General features: G+C 26.4%; 2 protein-coding genes across 5 annotated transcripts in view; one reads left to right on the forward strand and one right to left on the reverse strand.

Annotated features, from left to right (window-relative positions):
* LOC117168127 (putative sodium-dependent multivitamin transporter) overlaps positions 1-3,212 on the forward strand; it is a 97,466-nt gene extending 94,254 nt beyond the window's left edge. Inside the window, exons 8-9 of the mRNA XM_033353539.1 lie at positions 2,799-2,869; positions 2,964-3,212. Coding sequence (XP_033209430.1) covers positions 2,799-2,869; positions 2,964-2,983 — 91 coding nt within the window. The 3' untranslated portion in view covers positions 2,984-3,212. The remainder of the gene's footprint in view (positions 1-2,798; positions 2,870-2,963) is intronic.
* Positions 1-26,014, reverse strand: part of LOC117168125 (tensin-3) — a 639,780-nt gene that overhangs the window by 554,958 nt on the left and 58,808 nt on the right. The gene's annotated exons all lie outside the window — the stretch shown is intronic.

Raw genomic sequence — 26,014 nt, forward strand, 5'->3', positions numbered from 1 at the left:
AATTTTTGGTATTCCTAAGTTTTACCATTATGTATTATAACCCATTCTGAAATTTTACCTTTCTTAAATTTTATCAGTTCCGAAAAATGAACGGGCCCCAATTAATGAAGTTTTAATCCGCCGTTATCCACTTGAAATCTAAAGTAACCAACTTATAATCGAAGGTGATCCAATTGTAATCTAAAGCAATCCAGTTGTAATCTAAAGTAATGAACTTTAAATATAAATTAATCAATTTGTAATTAGAAGAAAACCACTTGTAATCTATAGTAATCCACTTGTAATCGAAAGTAGTACACTTGTAATCGAATTATTATCAAGATTCTGTTGATTTGTTGAAATATCGTTCTTTTTGGATTGAAAATTCAAATATTTTGGAAAAAGTTCTTTTTTTCTTTTGCTTAAAAATCTTGTCGAAATTTTTTTTTAGGAAATTAAGATTCTTTTATGAAAATTATCTTTTTGGTTAAAAAATAAACCATTTTGTCGAAATTTCAACCATTACTCCATTTTTTATTCTACATTTACATTCTTTAATTAAAAAAACAGCTATGCAGATGGGTTTCTTTAAAGGATTTGGACCAGTATACAAACAAAATCTAATATCTTTTAATTAAAATCTTACGTGATCAGCATCAAATACCATCAGCTAATCATGCAGCACGGTACCAAGAAAATCGAATATCTTCTAATTATATTTTTACTTGGCCAACGTCAATCAACACGTCTCAGTATACGAACAAAATATTAAATCTTCTAATAAATTTAAACTTGGTCAAGATTATTTAACACGAGCTAATAATGCAGCAGGGTTGGAAGAAGGTACAATAATGGAACAAGCCAATTAGAGAGATAGGTTCTTTCAAAGGATTGGACCATTATACCAATAAAATCCAACATCTTCTAATTTCATTCTTTCTATACTTCAAATTCTAATCAAAAGTGCTTAATTCTCCCAATGGAACAAGCCAATTATACAGATGGGTTTTTTTTTTTACAAAGAATTGGAATTGGACCGGTTCATCATCAAAATCCAGCATCTTCTAATTAAATTCTGACCTGATAAGCTTCAATTAAAATAAGCCAATATGCCAACCAAATCTAACATCCTCTGATAAAATTATTACCCTGCCAACATAAATTAACACCGGCTAATAATGCTGCAGGGTTGAAAGAAGGTATAACAATGAAATAAACAAACGAAAGAGTTGTGTTGTTTTTAAACGATTTGTACCAGTATAACAAAGAAAGCCAACATTTTCTAATTAACTTCATACCTGGTGGACGTTAATTAACATGAACCAATACTCCAAACAAAAAATAACATCTCCTAATTCAAATCTTATCTGATCAACATCAAAGAACAACAGCTAATTCTACAAAATGGTTGGAAGATGGTACAACAATGAAACAAACTGACTAATACAGATGGGTTTCTTTACAAGATTTGGACCAGTCAACCAACAAAATCGAACATCTTCTCATTCAATTCTTACAGGCTAACATTAATTAGCAATAGATAATCATCGAACAGTGTTGGAAGAATATACAACAATGGAACAAACCAAGTATACAGATGGGTTGTTACAAAGGATTGGAATTTGAACTGTATACAAACAAAATCCAACATCTTCTAATTAAATTCTTAATAGGTTAACATCTACTAACATCTGTTAATCATGCAACAGGTTTGGAAGAAGGTAAAACAATTAAACAAACGAACTATAGAGTTGGGTTCCTTTATAGGATTTGGACCACCATACCAACAAAATCTAATTCAATTCTTACCAGCTAACATCAATTAGCATCAGATAATCATCCAATACTGTTAAGAGAAGATACAACCAAGGAACAAACCAACTATACAGAAGGTTCTTAAAGGATTGGAATTGGATCTGTATACGAACAAAATCCAACATCTTCTAATTAAATTCTTACCTGGCCAACATCAAATAACATCAGTTAATCATAGGACATAACTGGTATAAGGTATAGCAATGTAAGAAATTAACTATAAAGATGGATTCCTTCAAAGGACTTGGACCAGTATACCAATAAAATCCAACAGCTTCTAATTTAAAAGGTCTACCCTTGCGAAAATTCCAGTCGAACATTTTTTTCAAATCCAGTTAATTTTATTCAATTTCAACACATTCCACTGGTCGCGAACTGATTTTCCAACAATTTCTTGTGCAATTGATCAATCAATGCAAACTATGGTTCAAAAAATTGTATGACAAACTACAATGTTCTTTGTATAGTTTTTTGTAGAAAATTGCAAATTTTTGTAAAGATGTACTTTTTTTTTAAACCTACAACCCCATCAGAAAGGTTCAGTTTTTCATGATTACCAAAAATTATCAAAAATTAGTGATATTTTTAAATCAAAATACAGAAAACTGTCAATTTTGGAGCATACATTTTCCTAATGGTCCATAGTTTACTATGAAAAAATACGACAATATTCCAAATATTCCCGACAATTGAGATTTAAAAAATTTGGAACATTTTTCAATAATAATAATTCATTCAAATGATTCATTTTTCAATATAATAATATTAATAGATTCTTCATAGTTGGAGATGAGTTTGGCTTCAGAATCCAGAAATAAAAAATAAATTTTGATCATTTAAAAAATCAGTTTGTATCAATTTGCAAAATAAAAATTCTCCTAGAAACACTAACATAATTAAGTAGTCTTTAGACTAGGTGTGACTCAAAAAAATTAGTAATGTTTTTTGAAATTCCATGTGTTTTCCAGGATTTCCAGAATTAAAAAATTTTTTTTGTTTTCCAGGACTTCCAGGTTTGGTAATAACGCTGAAGGCGTAGACACTGACAACCAAAAAAATATCGATCCGGATTCATGTACGTGCCATTAGCTGGCTATAAAATTATAAAAAATTTCAACTTAAATGCACCAGCAGGCCACTTTGAACAAATTTATCGATCTTGCCACCAGATCATTACGAAAGTCCTTGAGTCTAAGTGGATTACTTCGATCAGAGAATTCATGCTGTGAAGTTACTAGAGATACCACTTCGATCTTCAATTATTTCTTGATTGTTTCACTGGAAGATCTTGGTGCACCAACAACTTAAGTCGATTTAATTTTTTAACACAAAAATTAGTTTAGAAAATTATAAGGAGTTTTTGAATACAGCAATTCAAAACATTAGCATACAGGATTCCTTTAGATATGATTTCCTCAATTCTAAGATTTATTTTAGACCAATGAGTTCTCATTTTAAGAAAAATTATTTCAAAACATTATTTTGATGAAACTGGATAAATTAATAAATATCCATTAGTGGCTGCTAGTAATATCAAAAAACATTGTACAAAAAAAATAACTTCAAAAAAGGTAAATTAATTAAATTGACTGAGGGTGGCCATTTATGAAAGAAAAAGTCCCCGGTTATTTCCCGGTTCACAAATATTTTTCACTGTCAATGAAATTCAAAAAATCTAACTCTAAAGCCAAAAATGTACACTTTTTAAATTAAAAGTTATCCTTTATTAAAAGTTTAAAAATCCATTATATGCTTAAAAATCATAAATCATTTAGATTTTGTATGATAATTAAATTTTTTTTTTATTATTTTAGAAGTTTTGCAGAACTTCTAAACATGCTTAAAAATTATTCGAATTTTTCCTACAATTTTTTCTTAAATCCTGCCAAATTGAAAGAAAAAATTCCTTAAAATCATCCAAATACATTTTTAATAATATTGTAAATCTTTCTAAATCTTTATAATTACTGCATTCAAATTAATTTTTGAAAATAAAAAATCATTTTCAATTTTTCTAAAAATGGTTTTTATTCTCCTAAAGCTTTAAATCAGTTTGTTATTTTTGCATTAAAATTCAAAGAACAATTAAAATTGTAATTTTCAACGTTTAGTTTATTTTCTATCTTTATAATATTTAATTTATAACTAATTATAAATGAAAAGGCAGAGATTTTTAAATATTAATTACTTGTTCTTTTTCTTAATTGAAAAATTTCGAATTGAATGGTTTAAAAATGAAATATTATAGACTGTAATAATATTATAAATATAATAAAAGCCTTTGATTACAAAATATTATTTTGAAGTTGTTTTAAAATTGAAAATAGTTTATAAAGTATCAATCAGGCGTTTACATTTGTTCAAATAATAAGACCTTCCAATTGAACAGTTTAATTTTTAACATTAAAATCTGCAAATTCTAAAATTGTGAATTGACTCTGAATCGTCTTGTAAAATCATCTATTATTTGCTTTTTAAATAAATAATATAATAAATATTATTTACTTTGATTTATCAATTAAATCTTCAACGTTTGTAAAAATAGTTTTTTCACAATAATTTTATTAAAAGTATTCTCAACGGAGAAAATAATTTGTTGTGTAGCTTGTTTATTGAAAATTCAGCAAAGAACATAATCAAAACAATTATTGTATTGAATAACAATAATCTGTTTTTGGGGCTAAGAAGGTTTTTGAAATTGAAAACGAAAAACAACATACACCCGGAATTTATTCAAATACTTTGAAATTGGAAACGGGAAATATTCACAAATTTCTAAACATTTTCTCCTAAAGATTATCTTTTTAGTAATAAATTTTATTAATAAATTGAAAATTTGACAAATTCTCTTAAACCTTTCATTTAAAATTTCTATTTTGAAAATTTAAATTTAAAAATTTGTTTATTTGAATAAAAAGTTCATCATTTTTAGTAGAAATATTGCATCTTTCTTAAATAAAAATGCAACTGTTTTGTTGAAAATTCAACAATGTCGTTAAAAATGTACAATTTTTGGTTGAAAATTCGACTATTTAAGAAAAAATTAATTGATTTTTATAATTCTTGTTTTTTTGTTTATTATTGTTATTATTATGAATTAACTTATTATTATTATTTTAGTGTTAAGAAGTGACCTGGAATCTTCTTTGGATGAAAATTTAACTTTTTTTTTTAATTTTTGTTTGTTAAATTTTTCGATTTCCAGTGGAGCATTTGTTAGAAGATCTTCTTTCAGAAAAATATAATTTTAAAATTTGGTTAAAGTAGTACTTTTTAGATAAAAATTATGTCGTTTTCATAGAAAATTTTCTTCTTGTCTAAATTTGATATTTTAGTGTCGAAAAGAGAAATGAAATCTTTTCATGATGAAAATTTAACTATTGCAGTAATTTTTTTGTATTAAAAATTCATCTTTTGTGAGAGAAATTTCACCTTTCTTAGATAAAAATGCAACTGACTAAGAAATAATATATTTAGTGAAAAAGTCATCCTTTTCAATTAAAAATTCTACTTTTTTGTTCGAAAATTTAACTATTTGGTGGAAAATTTACTTTTTGTGTAAAATTTGTATTTTGGTGTTGAAAAATGTAAAAAAAAATTGTCTATAATTCAAAATTCATCTGTTTTTGTAAAAATTGTATATTTCTTCGATAAAAATCCAACTATTTGGTAGAGAGTTCAACTACTTCGTTAAAAATGTATCCTTTTTTTTTTAAATACGTCTTTTTGTATTGAAAATTTAAATTTCTTCGTAGTAACTTATTTTTTTGTCTTTTTGGATAGAAAATTCAATTTTTTCCGTAGAGAATTATTTCCTTTTTAAAAATTCATATTTTGATCGTAAAAAATAAACTGAACTTTTTTAATAGAAAATGCAACTATTTTTTTGAAAATTTATCTCTTTTATTTAAAAATTCATCTGTTTTAGTAGAAAGTTCTTTTTTTATTAAATGTAACTTTTTGGTTAAAAATAATTATTCTTTCACAGAAAAAACTAGGCATAAAATTTTTGACAGGAAATTTTTTAGAGCGATAAAGTTTTGTTTAGCCAACTTCAAGTCTTTCAAAAAACGTCAACGAAACTGTTAAAAATTTGTTTTGATTGAAGCCTTTTGACTCAGGTTAAAAATTTAACCGTTCAGTGGAAAAGTTTTCTTTTTTTTTTGGTTTAAAATAAATTTCTTAATTAAAAATGTAACTTTTCAATTTTGTTAAGATTGATTTTTTCTTATTTGAATATTCTCCTTTGTAGGGGAAAAATTTTTCTTGGTTTAAAATTTCATTTTTGTTAGGTAAAATTGCATCAATATCGTGGAAAATCAATTTTTTTCCTGAAAATTTATATTTATTCTTTAAAAATTCAATTTCGGTAGAAAAAATTCATCTTTTGTCTTACAGGTTACAATTTAGATAAACTTTTATTTCTTTCTTCAGCGAAAAATTTTTAGTTGTAAATTCGGTTGTTTTTTGATTTTGTTCTAAAATTCTTCCTTCGTTTTGTATACATTTAATATCCGAGTTCTCTACTGTATTACAAAATTAAAATTCTGTTATTTGAATTTCAATGCTTAATGAAAAGAAAAATCTGCAATAATCACAAAAATTTATTTTATCCATTTATTTCTTTTAATCTACATACAGCAAATTTTTTTTTCTTGATCAAGTTTTTAAAAATATTTTTCTGATATTGTAAACTAGTTCGCTTCATTCTATTAGAACTATTTTTTTTTCTTATCTACCGAGTCATTGTCGTAAACAGTATTTCAAAACATTCAAGGTTTCTAGTTAGTATCACGAATAACAATAAAAAAACCAACTCTGAAGCTAAACACGCGCACATGTTTTCACAGACATTTTATCTTTACTTCTAAGCAGCCGAAAACAAACATTGTTTACCTGCGACGAGTAAATTTGCTTAGAAAATTGTCACGACAAAGTATTTTTCAATAATCTCTGAGCACACGGATGGTGTCAATATCTACTAGTACAAAGTTGAGCAATACAGTTTATTAATTTAAATTATATTATATACTATACTATAATAATTTATAATTTAAAGAAAATTTTTAAAAAACCAGGGTTGTTAGAAAATACCAATTTTGAAATTCCCAAAACTTTCTTGACTTTTCCCTGACCAATTTTTTATTTTTCCTGACCTTTATTCATATTATTTTCACCAAAACAGTTAAATTTTTAACCAAATAAATGAATTGCCAACCAAAAGTTGACTTATCCAATCTTTAATAATAAAATTAATTTTAAACCAATTAATTAAAATTTTAAGAAAAAACTTAATTTGCGACTACAAAGATTAATTTTCTACCAAAAAGACTCATTTTCAACAAAATACAGAAATTTGAAACTGAAAACAATAAATTCGAGGATGAATTTTGAACCGAGTTTTCAACCAAAAGTTGAATAGTTATATTTATACTTAAAATGGTTTTTGAACTAATTAAAAATAAATTTTAAAAACAAAATAATTAAATTTTCAACCCAAAAAACTTATGTTTAGCAAAGTAGTTGCGTTTTTGTCAACAAAAAAATTTAATTCGAGGATGCATTTTTAACAAAAAATGGAATATTTATATTTTAGTTGAAAAAAATATTTTTCACTAAAAAAAGCAATAGTTATCAAAATAATAAAATTATAAACCATACAAATTAAAAACGAATTAAAAAAAAAACTAATTTTTAACAAAATAGTTCCATACTTAACAAAGTGGGTGAATTTTCAATGAAAAAAAATTAATAGGTAACAAAGCAGTTTTCAACCAAGTAGTTGCATCTTTATAGAAAAATTAAATTTTCACAACATATGATTTTTAAACCAAAATTATGAATTTTCAACCAAGAAAGTTAATTTTCCATAAAAAAGATGATTTTTTAACAAAATAGATGAATTTTCAACTAAAATCCACCAGGTTAATTTTCTACAAAAAAGAGAAATTTTTAAGGGATTACATGCATTTTCAACAAAGAAAGTTGAATTATAAATATAAAAAAATGGCTTTTCCACTAAACATTTGAATTTTCAACAAAAAAGATAACTTCTTCAAAGAATTTTTATATGAACATTTTATTTGAAAATTTTTAACTAAACAGTTAATAATAAAATAAATCAATTTAATCAAACTGTTTCATTTACAATAAAACAGTTGGACTTTCAATAAAAAGAGATAAATTTTTAACCAAACAGCTGAATTTGATTTTTTGCTAAACGATTTTTTCAACCAAAAACGACGAATTTAAACAAAATAGTTTAACTCTCTACCAAATATTTGCATTTTTGCCAAGAAAGATGAAATATAAATTTTCAACTAATCGAACTTTATACGAAATTTTCAAATAAACTAGATTAATTTTTAACCAAAAAAATAAACCATTTTTTAACAAAAAGTTGAATTTGTACTTTACAAAAAAACATTTTCGACCAAAAATAGAATAGTTAAATTTTCAATTAACAAAATAATTTTCAAACCAAGAAAAAGAAATTTTCAATAAAATAGTTCAATTTCCAACGAAAGAAATGAATTTTTCTCCAAACAGTTGAATTTTAAAGAAGAAAGAAAATTTAATTTTTAATTTTTAAGAAAGTGGTTTAACTTTAAAACCTAGTTGTTAAATTTTTAACGAAAAAGATGAATTTTTAAACGAAAAGTTGAATTTGCCAATAAAAATAAATTTATTACTAAAAAAAAAACGAATTTTCAATAAAATTGAAGAAATATAAAAAAAGTGGGATTTTCAACTAAGAAAATAAAATTTTTTAACAAAAAAATTAATTTACTACTAAAAAATACCATTTTTTAACAAAATTCGAGAATTCTGAACCAAAAAGTAGAATTTTCAGTTAAAAAATATGAATTTTCAAACAAAAAGGTTAATTTGCTACCATAAAGACGATTTTTTAAATGAAATTCAAGAATTTTCAACTAAAAAGTATGCATTTTTACACAATCATTAATTTACTACCCAAAAAGACAAATTTTCAGCTGGATACGAGATTTTTGAACCATACAGTTGAATTTTTAAATAAACAGAAGAATTTTCACTAAAATTCCAGAATTTTCAAACAAAAATCTGCAATCAATAAGAACGAACTTTTTTCCAAAAAGACTGATTATTAACATAAAAGCTGAACATTTTACCAAAAAAATTAACTTCTGAAATCTGAATAATATAAAAAACTTTTTCAATAAATGGTAGAATTTTTAAATAAATAGTTGAATTATCCAGCTAAAAGATAAATGTTGTGAAAGAAAGATAAATTATCAGCCTTAAATGTTGAACATGTAACAGATAGATTGTTCTCAACCAACAAATTTAAATTAAAAAAATTCGAATCAAAAAGTTTTATTTTTAACAAAAAAGTTAATTTTTAATCAAGAAAAATTTCTTAAACGAAAATTGTATTATTAGACTTATATTATCAATCGGATAATTTTTGTTTTCAATCGTTTGCCACGTTTTTATTCAACCTCAGATAAATAATATCTCGGGGACAATGCGTCCACCTCGGGACTCTGAGCTCGTTACTCTCAGTCCTGCGAAGTGTCACAAGATACCCACGTTTTCCAGATGATCTATTAAACCTAACCTTTAAAAGCCTCGTGAATATGAGAAAATCTGACATTAAAATACGTGCCCAAAGAAAAGATACAATTTATTAATCATTGTTACCTCAGCAATCCCAACATCTTCCCTCGAAATAGGAGCTTACTACCTACACTTTGCTCATTCATTTCTAATTTTCATTCAGGTTATGTTGGAATTCGAAAACTGCAAGTGGACCACATGCACGTTCGGGGATAAATGAAAATATAAAGGACACATCAGGGGGTCGAAATGGAATGGCATATGTGCGTGCTTCCGGCATGGTGCGCCACATTAGTGCAACCTTGCCTTGTAACCATTTAGATATGGATGTGCCTTGGGGAAGGTTTTATCCTTTGTCCGATAACCTGGACCATAGTGAACAAAGTCTGCTATCCGGATTCAAGGGTGACTGCAGAGTGCATCTGCAGTTCAGAGTGGAACGCTGGATCTGGGATGAGGGGAATCAGACAACGCCGAGTTTAGTGATTTCACCTGATCTCCACTGATTTCCACTTCTGAATTCAGTGAGCTCAGTTTTGAGCTCAGCGAGGAACTCACCGTGCGTCTCCCTTCTGCGCACGAGGAAGAGAGGGATGCATGGTATGGGTTGCCAAGGCGACGTATTTTCCTGACGGCACAGTGAGCGCAAGTGAGAATCAGTTTTGAACAAAGTCCCGACCTACTCTAATCCAGTCTTTATTCCCTTTTGTGATTCTACTCTCCCTTCCCGGACATTTGACACGTGGGACATTAGGGCACTGTTCTGATTCAAATCTCAGACTCACTTTACAGTTTACTTTCAAATTTTCCTTTACCAACTCCTAATGATTATCGACAGTGAGATTCTCGCACGATCAACAAGCTAAAAATCGTAGGGTGGCGATTCGGCGGACGATTTTAAATTCCCAGTCAAATTTCTTAATTTTCTCGGTCAAATAAAAATAAGATATTCATATTTGCCGTAAAACGAAAATATTTATTTAAAATCATGACGGTCATTCTAGATAAGATTAATTGTCTACCAAAAAATAACATTTTTCAAAAAGTGCACTTATTATAAAAAAATAGTTGAATTTTCGATTAAAGGAGACAAATTTTCAACCAAAAAGTTGAATTTTGAACTAAAAAACGTGTATTTTGAACAGAAAATGAAATAGTTATATATCTAGGAACAAAATATAATTTTAGTCTTAACTGAGGAATCCTGAACAGAAATAGTTGATATTTAAACAAACAAAAAAAGAATGATTTTTACTGAAAAAGAGAAATTGCAAAAAAACTTTATTGATTAAATTTTAATTTAAGGAAATCAATGTTCAAATAAAGAAACTACAAGTTTTCAATAAAATAGTTCTTTTTTTAACCAAAGAAATGAATTTTTATTTCAAATGATGAATGTTCTATAAAAAAATTTCAACAAAAGAGTTTATTTTTCAACCAATTAAATTTATTTCTAACCTAAAAGATGAATGTTCAACTAAAATGATGAATATTTAACTGCAATACTTGAATGTTCAACTGAAAAGAAGAATTTTTTAACCAGGAGATTAACTTGCAAAGAAAAAAATTATTTTCTACCAAAAAGTTAGATTTTTTAACTAAATACGCGAATTTTTAAAGAAATAATTTAATTTGCAATTTAAAAAGACAAATTTAAATCCAAATTGTTGAATTTTTAACGCGAAAAGGTCAATTTCCGACCTAAAATGGAACGGTTAAGTTTTCAGTTGAAAAAAATAACTTTCAACCAAACTGATAAGTTTTCAACTAAAATGATGAATCTTCAACTGAAATTGTTGAATTTTATACCTGCCAAAAAGATTTATATTCAACTAAATAGTTGAATTGTTTAGTGGAAAATTTATCTATTTTGTTAAAAACTAATCTCATTTGTTTTCCAAGGCAAGTATTTCTTTGTATATAAAACTTTTCATTAATTTTTTAAAGAATGTAACCCTTTAGTTGAATATTCAACTTTTTTTTTGAAAATAATCTATTTGTTAAATATTCAACATTTCAGGCTATTAATTCAACTTTCTTCTAAGAAATTCGTCTTTTTGGTTTGAAAACTCAACGATTTGTTTAAAAATTAAACCATTTATTTAAAAATACAATTTTATTGTTTAAAAGTAATCTTTTTTGTTAAAATATTCAACTTGTTTATTAAAAATTCGTCCTTATGGATTGAAAATTTAACTTTTATGCTGGAAAAGTTACATTTTTTTGGTTGAAAATTAATCGCTCTTTGTTGGAAATTAACATTCTTGTTAAAAATTGTACTGTTTCGAAAAACTTTGTGTTTTTTATACAAATTCAACTATTTGGTAAACAGAAAGAAAAATTTTTTCTGAAATAATTAAATTTTCAATAAAATAGCAGAACTTTTAACCAAAAAGTATGACTTCTTAATAAAATTGTTGAATTTTAAACCAAACTCTTGCACTTTTATCTAAAAAAGATAACAATTCTATTAAAACAGGTGAATTTTTAAATAAAAAAAAAGAAATAAAAAAAATTATTTTTCCACGAAATCGATTTAAATTGACTTTTCAACACAAAAATACGAATTTTAAAAAAAATTTTAATTTTTTAGGAAATAATTTAATTTTCAACAAAACAGCTGCAACAAAATAATAGAACTTACAATTAAAAAGATAATCTTCAGGAGAAAGTTTTTGCGAATTCGCAAAAATGACGTACATGAGTGAAGGACGCACTCAATTAAAATGTTACAATTTTTGCTAATTTTATTTTTAAAAGTTTCTCTGTGATTAAAATTGAAATTTATCATAGTAACATTTTTCGAACAGCGAAAGAAGTTGATTTGTCGCATTTGTCTTTCATAGAACATTAACCTTTTTATTTAAAATTTATATTTTGTTGCTGAAAATTCAACTTTCAGAGATAATTTACTTTTTGTTTTGAAATTCACATATGTGGGTTAAAAATTCCACTTTTTAAGAAAATTTAATCTTTTTTTTAATTTAATATTTTGCTGTTGAAAAAAGAACTGAAGTATTTTCTGGGTGAAAATTCAACTATTAAAAACAAATTTTTATTCAACTTAAAAAAATGAGTCGTTTTTCATTAAAAATATCTGTTTTAGTAAAAAAATTTATATTTATTGGATAAAAATGCAACTATTTTGTAGAGAATTTAACTAGGATGTTAAAAATTCATCCCTTTTGGTTGAGAAAATTCGTCTCTTTAGATTGAAAATTCCATTTTTTTCTTAGAAACTTATTTCTGTGTAAAAAAACTCATGCTTTGATATTAAAGAGTCAACTGGAATCTTCTTTGGGTCAAAATTCAACTATTAAAAAAATTTTTTCAAAACAACTATTCATTTGTTTTAAGAGAAATGCCATCATTTTTGGACAGAAATGCAACTGTTTGGTAGAAAATTCAACAATTTTTTGTTAAAAGTTATACTTTTTGGTTAAAAATTCGTCTTTGGAATGGAAATTCAACTGTTTTGTCGAAAATTCGTATTTGTTGTTTATAAATTAAACTATTTTTGCAGAACATTAACCTTTTGTTTGAAATTCGCATTTTGTTGCTAAAAAGTCAACTGAAATCGTTGTTTGATGAAAACTTTTTTTTAAGTTTATCTTCGTGATTTAACAGTATCGTTCTTGGATAAAAATACAAATGTTTTTTTTTGCAAGTTCAACCATTTTAGAGAAATTTTACTTTTTGTTTAAAATTCGTTTTTTTTTTGGTTAAAAATTCGACTATTCAGCAGAAAATTAGCTTATTATTTACCATTCTTATTTTGGTGTTGAAGAGTAAACTGGAATATTCTTTGGATAAAAATTTAAATTAAAAACAATTTTTTATCTCATCTGTTGTAGAAGAAATTTCATCCTTCTTGAATAAAAATGCAACTGTTGTTTTAAAAATACAACTATTTCGCAGAAAATATTATCTTTGTTTAAATCTAACATTTTTCTGTTGAAAAAAGAACTGAAATATTTTCTGGATGAAATTTTAACTATTTATTTTTTATTTTTTAACGAAAAATTCATCTGTTTTAGGAGAAATTTTATTGTTTAATTTTTTAAATTTAATCATCTAAATAATTTGGTTCAGAATTTTGGTTCAAAATTCTAATTTTTAGTTGAAAATGTAACTATATCGTTGAACATTACTTTTTTAAATCAAATTTATATTTATTTTGATCTTAAAAGTGAAGTGGAATCTTTTTTGGATAAAAATTCAACTATGCAAAAATGCAACTATTTGGTAGAGAATTCAACCATTTTGTTTAAAAGGTCATCCTTTGTTTTTTGAAAATTTATCGTTTTTTTTTTAGAAATTCATGTATTTTAGTAAAAATTTCATTTTTTAAATTAAAATGCAACTTTTATAGTTAAATATTCTTCTTCTTTGCTTAAGTATTCAATTTTTTTTTTTTTTTGAAAAAATTTGTATAATTTACTATAATTAGTATAATTTTTTGTTTAAAATTGTAATTTTTGCAAAAAAAATTCTTCTTTCGGCTTGAAGGTCCCTGAGTTTAGATTAGATTTTATTTTTCTCTTGAGTGAATAATATTTGTTTCAAATTAACATAAATGTAAAAAATTTCATATCACAGTGAAAGAAATTGAAGATGTAACATAAAAGTTGAAAAAATTGAAAAATGTGTCTGTAGGCAAATCCTAATAAAAATAAATAAAGATGTATTTTGAAGGACTTTTATACACTTTTGTTCTAAAAATGTTTTTCTTGTCACGAGGTTAATGCGATAAAACAAATTTCTAAAAAAAAAATTAGTTATTAACTTTTTAGGTTATAATATTTAGACAGCTCTAAATATTTTTAGAAAAAAGGTGGCTGGCATTAGTTATCCCTTTAATCATTATTATTTTAAAGCAACATAGATGATTTTATAAAACCCGACTTTTCAATTTTTTCATCTGGTTTTTGATCTTGAATTTTTCCTACATAAAATACCTTTTTTATTATTATTATTTTTTTTTGATGAAATGAAGGAAGATTATTAATTTTATTAATTTGTTTACAAATTTCTTATTGTCATTATGAAATAAGAAAAACTGAAAAGAGTTCGAAGTCTGTTTGAAAGGTTAATAAAACTTTTTTTTGCAGTAAAAATTTAATTATATAATAAATAATAATTTCCAGATAATATTTTTATAAATACATTATACTAATTTCCCTCTGAAACTATAAACTTTAGGAACAACATTTCAATTCATTATCATAAAGAGTTTTTTGTAAATTTGAAGTAAATTTTCGCTATGAAGAGTTACAAAAAGGACAAGGAAATACAAATTTATCTTTCCTAAAAATAAAGTTATTAAACTTTAATCAAAAAATATAAATTGAACAATGCGCTTTCTTTTTAAAAATGTGTTTGGTGTTGCTCACGAAGAAAATAATATTTTTCTTTAACAATTTATCTAGTTTCTAAAGCTTATCTGTTTTAGAGACAACGTTGATAATTTGATCAAAAAAATCTTTAAAAAAATATTGGATATAAAAAAACATTTATTTTGTAAATGGTTAGCATCCCTGCCTGTGTTGAAAATCATTGATAAGAACTTTCAACAAAGAATTATTTTTCATCCGTAATTATAAAAAAAGGTTCCTTTTGTTTTTATCTAAGACTTGATATTTGTTATGTTAAAAATTGAAATTTTGGCTTCTCATTTAAAAGTCAAGGCTACTTCCTAAAACTTTTTTCAAGAACAGATGATACTTTTCCTACTTTTTCGAAAGTCATCTTACATAAGTCTGTCAATTTTATCACCCTTTTCCATTTATTTTTAACCACAATTGATAAAATATAAAGAAAGACATTTCTCGTATGAGATCATTGAACGACTTGTCTAATGTCTAGTCTAATAATACAATTTCTGGCACAGAGCATTAGCCTTTGTGCAAATGTTTGTTTAGTCTTTACTCTTGTTCTCCGTACGAGTGGTTTTAATTTTCAGAAAGAAATATTTTCTTATTGTCATTCCCTTGAATCACCTTTCCCTTCTCAATCAGTAATTGGACAGATGAATAGCCAACGTTTAGACCCTTTTGTGGTTTCATCGATGACCAGCGATTTTCTTCTATTATAAGTATCAACAGCTGATGCTCTGATTTATTAGTTGGTGGGTTCGGGACTGATGTAAACAAGAAAAATGGAATAAAATTTGGGAGAAATTATTTCCATTTGATTTTTTATTTAAATTTAAAATCTTTTTGTATTTGGCCAGGTATTTACAACACTTTCCACATATAGTAGTATTATTTTCTATACGCAGAGAATTTAGGTAAAACCTTCGCGCTAGCGGCGTCCGCTCCAGATTCGGAGCACTGTTTACCCCGAACTTACGCAGATCAGCCGTATCCAAATGTGAGTTCTATATTTTCCTAAGCTGCACAAGCGCGGAACTTTGCCTCAAAGGCCGCGTGTGCAGAACGGCTCGACTATACTGTTGATTAAATGATTTGGCTTGTTCGGGGTAATGATTCTCCTGAATCAGTGGGGCCGTTCTGCTAAACAGAAGTGTGCGCTGTTCACTGTGTGATTGGTGCGACAATTGTACGCGTGTTGAGTGAGCGGTTCTGCCAAACTTCTGTCCGTGCATGGGCGATACATATGTGATCACATCTACTGCAATAATAATAATACCTGTTTGGTCTTCCCCCACCACTAAACTTCCCCTCATACAGCTGAGGGATCGCAAAACTATTGCCGATGGACCTTATCAGCTGGGGTCCTTTCTACTTAATCAGGAATAAAAAATAATTCTAAAAATTTTATAATTTTATGATTAATAATTAAAAATATTATACAAATACTGGAGGAGATTTGTTTAGAGATCAAAAGTCTGTATAAGCCCTGGTATAAGAAATTTACTTAAATAGTTTTCTTCCGAATTCGTCAAATGGAGGCTAGGAAAGCAGAAACGAAAGAGCGCTCGAGGAGTAGTCAGCAGTGGGGGTAACGTGTAGAAAACGCGACGAATGAGAGAACGGATTTCATGCTATCTTTCGTCGCGTCATCCCCACTCCTGCCTACTGCTCAAGCGCTCTTTCAGTTCTGCTTTGCGAGCCTTCAGATAACAAAATATGAAATGAGATCTTCTATAAATTAGGCTTACCACTTACATAAAAAAAAAACTTTGGAAATTTAACATCATTTAATTACTGATTACAATTTTACAATTCATTTTGCTTGTACTTACCCAAAACTTCTATGTATCGAAATCAATTTATGGAAAGTAAACTCACCTAAAACAAAAAAGAATGTGGTTTTAAAATGGTGCAAAAACATTTTCAAAAATTAAATATTATGAAAAATATGTGAAGGCTTAAAATATTTCAAATTTTGAACCTCCTTTTGAACTAAACACCTTTTCTATAAGCACCTGACCGGCAATCGGAAGTTATGTGGTTCGATTCCCAGTGCAGCGAAGATATTTAAAAAAAATTTAATTTTAATAATATTGAACTGCTTCAAATTTATAACATTTCAATCCGAAATATTGCATTTTTAACTATGTAGATACATTTTTCAACAAACCGTTGATTTTTTAACAAAAAAGATGAATTCTAAACTAGAATGAGGAACCAATAAAAACATAATTTTGGAACAAATTAGTTTAACTGTCAACAAAAAGGGATTAGTTTTCAAAAACAAACAGACAAAATTACAACAAATGAATTGAAATTTTAATGAAGGAAGATTTCTTAATCGATAAAGAAAAAAAGTCAAATAAATAATTGAATTTTTAAGTCAAAAAGACGAATTTTCTGCAAAACAGCTGAATTTTCGAATCTAAGATTTGTATTATGTACAAAAAAATTAATTTTCAATCAAATAGTACATTTTCCAGAACAATCGTTGCATTTTTAATTTAAAAAATGTTTTTTTAATCTAGAAGGTCGGTTTTTTAAACAAAAATACGATTTTTGAACAAAATGAATGAATTTTTATTCAAATAGTTGAATCCTCAACCAGAAAAGATTATAGTTCAACTAGAAAATTGCATTTTAATTAGAAAAATGGTTAAATTTTTAGCATAAGAGAAGAATTTTTAAACAAAAAAGAATTTCAAACAAAAATGTTAAATTTTCAACCAAAAAGGTCTTTCCAGTGTAGAAAGAAAATAGATTTAATTAGATTTTTTATTTTTGAAGCGAAAAGAGTTGATCTTTAATCTAGAAAAAGAATTTTGAACAACAAATTTAATTGTTAATCAAATATTAGATCTTTTACATTAATATTTTAATTTTTAATGAAAAAGAGAGAAAAATTTTCAAACCAAAAAGAGAAAGTCGCAGGAAAAAAGTTGGCACAAAAAATATTTTTTAGTCAAAAAAGAAAAAAATTCTACTAAGCAAGTGAATTTTTAAGCCAAAATCTAAATGATGAATTTTGAACGAGAAAGGTAATTGCCAATCGAATAGCAGATCTTTCTAGAAAAATAGTTAATTTTTCAATAAAAAAATTAATTTTCATTCCATCCAAATAAAATCAGACTATTCATGAACCAATAAGTTGCAATGACAACCAACTGAAAAAAAATTTCTAGCAAAGGTCATGAATTTTCAAACCAAAAGGATGAAGTTTTAACAACTGAATTGAAATTTCAACCTGGAAAAATTTTTCAGTCAAGAAAGGAAAAAAAATTTTTCGTTGTTGTTCCTCCCTGCTCAAAAATTTCTTACTTTGATAAGGGTGCTGTATGAATAACGAAACGTTGGTCAATAATATTCACAAACATTTTTTTATTCGGATTTGATAGGAATAAAAATAAAAAAAGATGAAAGAAAGAAAAAAAAGAAATGGAAGGAGTTTTGGTTGGTTGCCTTCTCATTTTTCTTTCCTCTTAAGAAAATGTTTGTTCTTCTTAGGAATTATTGGACATTAAATAGGATTTTAAATTTGATTTTAATCTAATTTAAATTTCTTAAATTTTAATATGAAAAAGACGATCAATGATATGATAAATAGAAATTGTGATAATTTATAGACGAAAGAATATTATTTTAAGTAAACCCGTTTCCAACTCTAGGTCCTATCCTATTTTTGTCTTCGAATTCGCAATAAACGATTATTATCATATTTATAAATCAATCTTGGCAAACCGCGAACTGATTATTAAAAATTCTGAAGTTTATAGAATATGCCTGCAAATTACCAAGAGCATAAAAATAAGAAACCCCACCTCCTTTTTATGCACGTACGCCAGCGACTTAACAACTGCCAGCGGCAAAATAGAAGGCACACGATTGGTTGATTATCATTTTAACGGTCGTTAAATTAACGATTGGAATATAAAATAAAGTAACTTTTTAGTGTATCGTAAAGCCACGTAACAAGTAGTAACAAGTGGTAACAAGTGGTAACAAGTTCGACGCAACGGCGAAATCGCGAATAAATTTGCAGAGGTCCAGAGGATCAAAATACAAAATCTCAAGTGCCTTTGGCGCTGTAAAGCTTCTTAGAAATCACTCACTACTCCGAAATCATTATACCCGTTAAGAGCAAGTAGTAAAGTTTTTCTGCTATCATCGCCCTCAAAGAAAGCGTATAACGATGCATGCGCGAGTGACCGCGGTATGGTAATGGTAGCATCAATCACTGCATTCTCTTACTAAACCTTCCAGCAAGGAATACTAAATTTCTTACTCTTTGGCAACCCGCACTTTCTTCAGTCTTTCTTATCTTAAAATATATTTTTTATAAAGTTTTGGCTCTTTGATTGTTTCTCGAGATATTGCACTTTTTGAAGAAAATTAGATTTTTTAGGATTTCATTCGGCCAGGGAGTTTCTTGTGTAGGGAAAACCAGAACAAGATGGATAGAAAAACTTTGAAAGTCATACATCTGATGAATGATGAACAAGTGGAGAAAGTATTATATGACAAATTAAAGCTGAAAAAATAAATATCCAATAGTGGATTACACCAGTAGATTCGTTGATTTGTAATTGTTTCGATACAAATCTATATACTCTTCGAGCTGTTGTCCACAAAAGATTGTTGAATATAAAAAAATTAATATTTGACAAACATTATTGTACAACTAGGGTATAGTAACCTTATCAGAAATTTGAATAGTTATGAGAAAATTATTAATGATTAGCATTCAATGTAAGTATCTACGTTTATTTGTTGAAATTGTTTAGAAAAGGTTTGTGATACAGATCTGTAGCTTCAAGCTATTGTTCACAAAAGATTATTTAATCGAAAAAAGCCGAAATTTTACAATTATTATTGTACAACTTAAATAGTAACTTAGTAGCAATCATGTGCTGAAAATAAAACGAAGAATCTTATCGAATGATAAAAGAATAGAAATGTATTTCCCTTATCAGAAAGTTTAATAGTTGCGACAAAATTGTAAAATATTAACGTTCATTGTTAGTATAAACGCTTAATTGTTGAGGTTGTTTAGCAATGGATTTCGATATAGATCTATATCCTCTACAAGTTTTTTGTTCACAAAAGATACTTGAATATAAAAATAATCATATTTAACAAATCTCATTATGCCACTAGTAGCATTCATGTATTCAGCAGAAAACGAAAAATCTTATCGAATGATAGAATGTTCAGAATGTTAAAGAAAGTGATTCTTTATTTTTTCCTTAGCACATGAATTAGTTATTCATATTTGTAAAATATTAAATTAACTAACATTAACAACCTTTTGTGATCAATAACTGGAAGATACATATCTGTATCAAAACGTGTTGCTGAACCACATAAATGATAAATTATTTACATTCATTGTTAGTATAGGCGTTTAATTTGTTATGTTCTTTAGGAACAGTTATCGATACAGATCTGTAATCTCTTCAAGCTATTGTTAACAAAAGATTGTTGAGCTTAGAAAAACCGATATTTTACAAATATTGTACAACTAGCAGTATTCATCTATTGAGAAGAAAACAAAGAATATTATCAAATGATAAAAGAACAATGCTATTATGAACAATGCTATTATGGTTATTTATATTTGTAAAAAATTAGATGAACTAACTTCAACAATCTTTGGTGATAAATAACTTGAAGATGATACAAACCTGTATCGAAAAGTGTTGCTCAACAACATTAATTATAAATTATTTACAGTTACTGTTACTATATGCGTTGGTTTGTTGAAGTTGTTTAGCAACGGTTTTCGATACAGATCTGCATCCTCTTTCAGGGCTATTGTTCACACAAAATTGTTGAATGTAAAAAAAGCGATACTTTACAAATATCATTGTAATGCTAGTAGCATTTATATATTAAGAATAAAACGTGGAATCTTATCGAATGCTAAAAGAACAAAAAGATAATCACCCTTATCAGGAAGTTAAAGAAAGTAATTCATTTTCCTTTTAGCACATGAATGCTACTAGTTATTTATATTTGTAAAGTTTAAGTTAAACTTCAAGAAAATTTTTTGTGACCAATAAATTGAAGATGATAAAGATCTGGATCGAAACGTGTTGCTGAACAATATCAATGATAAATTATTTAAAAGCAAAAAGATATTCACCATATCAGAAAGACGAAGAAAGAGATTCTTAATTTTCTTCTTAGCGCATGAAGGCTACTAGTTATTTATGTTTGTGAAATAAAAGTTTAAATAACTTCAAGAACATTTTTTGTGATCAATAAATTGAAGATGATACAGATCTGTATCGAAAGCTGTTCCTGCATAATATCAATTATAAATTATTTAAAAACAAAAGCAAAAAGATATCCACCATATCAAAAAGATGAAGAAACTGATTCTTCATTTTCTTCCTAGAACCTGAATTCGTTATTCATATTTGTAAAATATCAGTTTAACTAACTTCAACAATCTTCTGTGATCAATATCTTCTAAATGATGCAGATCTGTACCGAATCGTGTTGCTCAACAACATCAATCATTATAAATTTTTTAGATTCATTGTTGGTATATGTATTTTTTGAAATTGTTTAGGGAACGTCCATAAACTACGTTGACATTTTAAGGGGGGGGGGGGCTCTCACAGTTTTTAGGACGTTGCCAGAATATTAATGTTTTTGGTAGAAAATTAATCTTTTTGTCTCAAAATCTATGTTTTTAGCTGAAAATTCAATTTTTTCTTCAAGAATTCTTGGATTTTATTAAAAATTCGTTGTTTTGGTAGTAAATAAATATTGTTGTTTCAACATTTATCTTTTTTAGTTAAAATTGGAACTTTTTGGTTGAGAACTTAAAAATGTGATTGAAAATTAGTTGTTTTTTTTAATTTAAATTATTCCTTTTATATAAAAATTCTTTCTTCTTACTTGAAAATTAAACTTTTCATTCAGAATTCTACAGTTTTGTGAAAAATTCGTTTTTTTCGGTAGTAAGTTAATCTTTTTGTTTAAAAAATTCATACATTTTAATTGAAAATTGAACTACCTGGTTAGGAACCTTTGAACTTTAATAAAAATTCACCTTTCTGGTAGTAAGATATTTTTTTTGTTTAAAAATTCTTCTTTTTAGTTGAAAATTAAACTTTTTGATTCAGAATTCTAGAATTTTGTTAAGAATTTTTCTTTTTCGGTAGTAAATTAATATTTTTGTTACAGAATTAATCTTTTTTAGTAGAAAATTCAACTTTTTGGTTCAAAATTTTAGACTTTTGTTAAAAAAAAAATTTTAGTAGTAAATTATTCTTTTTGTTTAAAAATTCATCTTTTTAGTTGAAAATTCACCTTTTTGGTTCAGAATTTTAGAACTTAATTGAAAATTCGTCTTTTTGATAATATATTAATTTTTTTCAATTCATCTTTCTTAGTAGAAAATGCAACGTTTTCGGTGAGCATTCTTGAATTGTATGGAAAATCCATTTTTTCGGTTGAAAATTAAGTTTTTTAGCCCAAAATTTGCAACCATATTTTACAGTTAAACTACTTTCTTAAAAGTTAAAATTTTCATTTCTTTTTTAAAAATTGAACTTTTTGGTTTTTTAATTCTTAAATTTTATAGAAAATCCGTCTGTTTGGTAGTAAATAAATCTTCTAGATTAAAAGGTATTCTTTTTTAGTTGAAAACTCAACTTTTGATGGAAAATTTTCGAATTTTGTTAAAAAAGCATTTTTTTCGTAGAAAATTATTCTTTTTGTTTAAAAATTCATTTTTGTGATTAAAAATTCAATAACTAGGTTTTAAAGTTGAACTACTTGGAACAAATTCAAATTGTTTTTTTTTTATTTATTTAAATTTATCTTTTTTATGGAGAATTATTGAAGTTGGTTAAAAATTTGTTTTTCGGTAGAAAATTAATCTTTTTGTTTAAAAGTTTAACAACTAGGTATTAAAGTTGAACTACTTTCTTAAAAATATATTTTTTTGTCAACGATTCAAAATTTTAGTTTAAAATCCATCTCATTGGTTGGAAATTGAATTGTTTCGTTAAAAATTCCTTTTTTTGTCTAAGATGGTTCTTTTTTAAGTGGAAATTAAACTTTTTGTTAAAAGTGCAATATTTTGTTAAAACTTCGATTTTTGCTGAAAATGAATCTAGTTCAGTTAAAACTTCAAATTTTGAGTATAGAGTTCTTGTAATTTGTTGGAAATTTGTCTTTTTGTGTATAAAATTAACCTTTTTTTTATCAAGCGTTGCTATTTTCCATTTGACAATTTAACTGTTTTATATAGAAAATTCGTCATTTTGTCTTTAAAGTTCAATAATGTAATTAACAAATGAACTATTGTGTAGAAAAGTAGTTTTTTATTATTTAAAATTATATTTTTTAAATTTGAAGATGACCATTCCACTTTTGGTTAAAAATTACCTTTGTTAGTTAAGAAATCAATAATACCCGGATTAACTGTCACATTAAATTCAATTAAGCTAATTATAACACTTGCTTTGAAAATCACTTTCTTTATTTTAATTGTTGATTTATCATCGATGTTTATAATTCGCTACACAATCACATAGACAATATAGGCATATTGGCAACTAGACTGCCTGCAAAATTGATTTCAAAGACAGTAATGCCATCAGATGAATTATGTATACATTCTCTCGCCTCGGGAGTGCCGCAGTGCGCGAGTACTCAGTTGAGTATATTGCGCAATATTATGCATCCGAATTGGAAATTATTTCGGGGAATCTTCAATTCTTGACTCGCTTCTTGTACGTTATGCTTCGTCGTTCGTCGTTAACGTGACCCTTTTCGTCGAGAAAACGACCTTTCGAGAGAACTTTGGAAATTCGGTCTCGGTTAAAGTTAAAGTCGCCGAATCTCCTAGAGTCTGACAGGTCTGTTTTCTCGACGACTTCGCAAATGCCATTCCATACGACGCACGGATATTCTTACCACAGCTTCCGTGGACCAATATAACTAAACAGTCTATTTCAATTACGACGTCGAGGCGCCGAAGCAGTCACGCATGCCGGCAATGTTTTTCATCGATTATCGTACCTTCAGCTCGCGTCTTCACAAATTAAATTAAAAAAGATGCCAATCGAATTACACTTAGAGCACTTCTTTTTTATTAAATTAAAAAAAAAGGAAGAAAAATTAACTGTTCCAGGAAATGATGCTAATTTTGGAATAACGAGTGAAGCATCATTGCCGCAAGTACGCCGCTATTTTCCAGATTTCAAACTGATTGTTGAAAAACTGGCGCAACTTGGGAGGTTGTTTTCAGCAGTTTTCTCTCCCCTGTACAAACGTCAAACGTATATAAAAGGCATAAAATGTTTTTTTTTTAATAAATACAACACACATATGTATCCATAAAAAGGCTTCAGAGACCAAAATAGTATAAAAAGAGGGAAAATAAGTTCATTTTTTACAACAGTTAAGAAACCAAAGTTAAATTTTGAACCAAACAGACGCATTTTTTACCAGAAAAATAAATAAAATAAAGAAAGGAAATTGTGAATTTTCAACTAAAATTGGAATAGTTCAATTTTCCAATGCAATTAATTTTTTTTTTTTAATTCGAATTTAAATAAAAAAATAGTTTAATTTTCAATCTTAAATTTTCAGTTTAAAAAATGAATCAATTTTAAAACAAAAAAGATTTATTATTCAAGTGAGAAAAAAATGTTACTAAAATTGTTTAATCTTCTATTAAAAAATATTAAACAGTTTCACTTTCAAGTAAACAAAATTATTATTTTTAACTGAAAATAGAACAGCTAAATTTTTAGTTAAGAAAAGTAATTTTAAAAAATCGAATTTAATCTAAAAATTATTGAATTTTCTACTTTTAACCGAAAATGGAATCGTCCAATTTTCAGTTCAAAAAATTAATCTTTAACCAAACGAAAAAACAAACTCTTAACAAAATCCGATAATTTACAAAAATATTTATTTTTTCATATAAAGAAATAAATTTTCAAGATAAAAATTAATTTTTAACCAAGAAGATAAATTTTCTACCAAAAAGACCAATTTTCAACAAAACACACAAATTATCAAAAAATGGTTCGATTTTCAGCAAGAGAGATGAATTTTCGAAAAAAATTAATTTTCAAACAAAAAAGATGAACTTTCGACCAAGAAGATAATTTTCTATAAAAAAAAAAAAACAAGTTTTTGAAAAAAGAGATTCCATTGTTCTAAATAATTACATTTTGTACGAAAAAGATGGATTTTCGCAAAAAAAGTTAATTTTTAACCAAGAAACAGATTATCAGTCAAGTATGAAAAAAATTTCACCAAAATTGTTTAATCCTCTACTAAGAAATAATAACATTCACCCAAAAAGTTGTGATTTTAACTAAAAAAAATGTATTTTCAATCAAAAATAGAATAGTTACATGTTTATTTAAAAAAAAATTAATCTTTGACCAAAAACAAAACAAACTTTTAACGAAATAGATGAGCTTACAAAAAATAGTTACAGTTTCAACCAATAGATGAATTTTCGAGAAGAAAGTAATTTCCAACCCAGAGAATCAATGCAGTACAAAAAAAGACGAATTTTCAAGAAAATATACAAATCATCAAAAAATTGCTACAATTCCTAAACATTTTTGTGAAAAAGGTAAATTTTAAATTAAGAAAGAAGAAATTTCAACCACGAAGGTCAATTTCCTACACAAAAACGAAATTTTAAATAAAATAGTTAAATGTTTTACCAGAGGTAAAATTTTAACTAAAATGATTAATCTTCAAAAAACATGAAGTTTTAACGAAGGAGTTTTAACGAAAGAGGTTTAACGAAAGAGTTTTAACGAAAAAGTTTTAACGAAAGAGTTTTGACAGTAGTTAAACAAAGTTGTAACGAAACCTTCAACGAACAAAAGGAACTTTGTATAGAAAAGACGAATTCTCAACGAAATAAATGAATTTACAATAAATCGTTACATTTGTAACTAAAGAGATGAATTTTTATGAAAAAATATCATTTTCAACCAATGTAGATTTTTCAGTCAAGAAAGAAACAAATGAAAGAAATGGTTAAATCTACTATTGAAAGATATTAATTTTCACGTAAAAAGATGCATAATTACATTTGAATATGAAAAGCAATTCAATTTAATTTAAATATCTACCTAAAATGTGAATTTTCAATTAAATATGGAATTTTAAAAGTTTTATTTTCAATTAATGATGCGGACAGGGGGCCAAATAAGACCAATTATCAACATAAAAGATTTATATTTAACCAAAAT

Source organism: Belonocnema kinseyi, chromosome 2, assembly GCF_010883055.1.
Source record: "Belonocnema kinseyi isolate 2016_QV_RU_SX_M_011 chromosome 2, B_treatae_v1, whole genome shotgun sequence".
NCBI classification, from domain to species: domain Eukaryota; kingdom Metazoa; phylum Arthropoda; class Insecta; order Hymenoptera; family Cynipidae; genus Belonocnema; species Belonocnema kinseyi.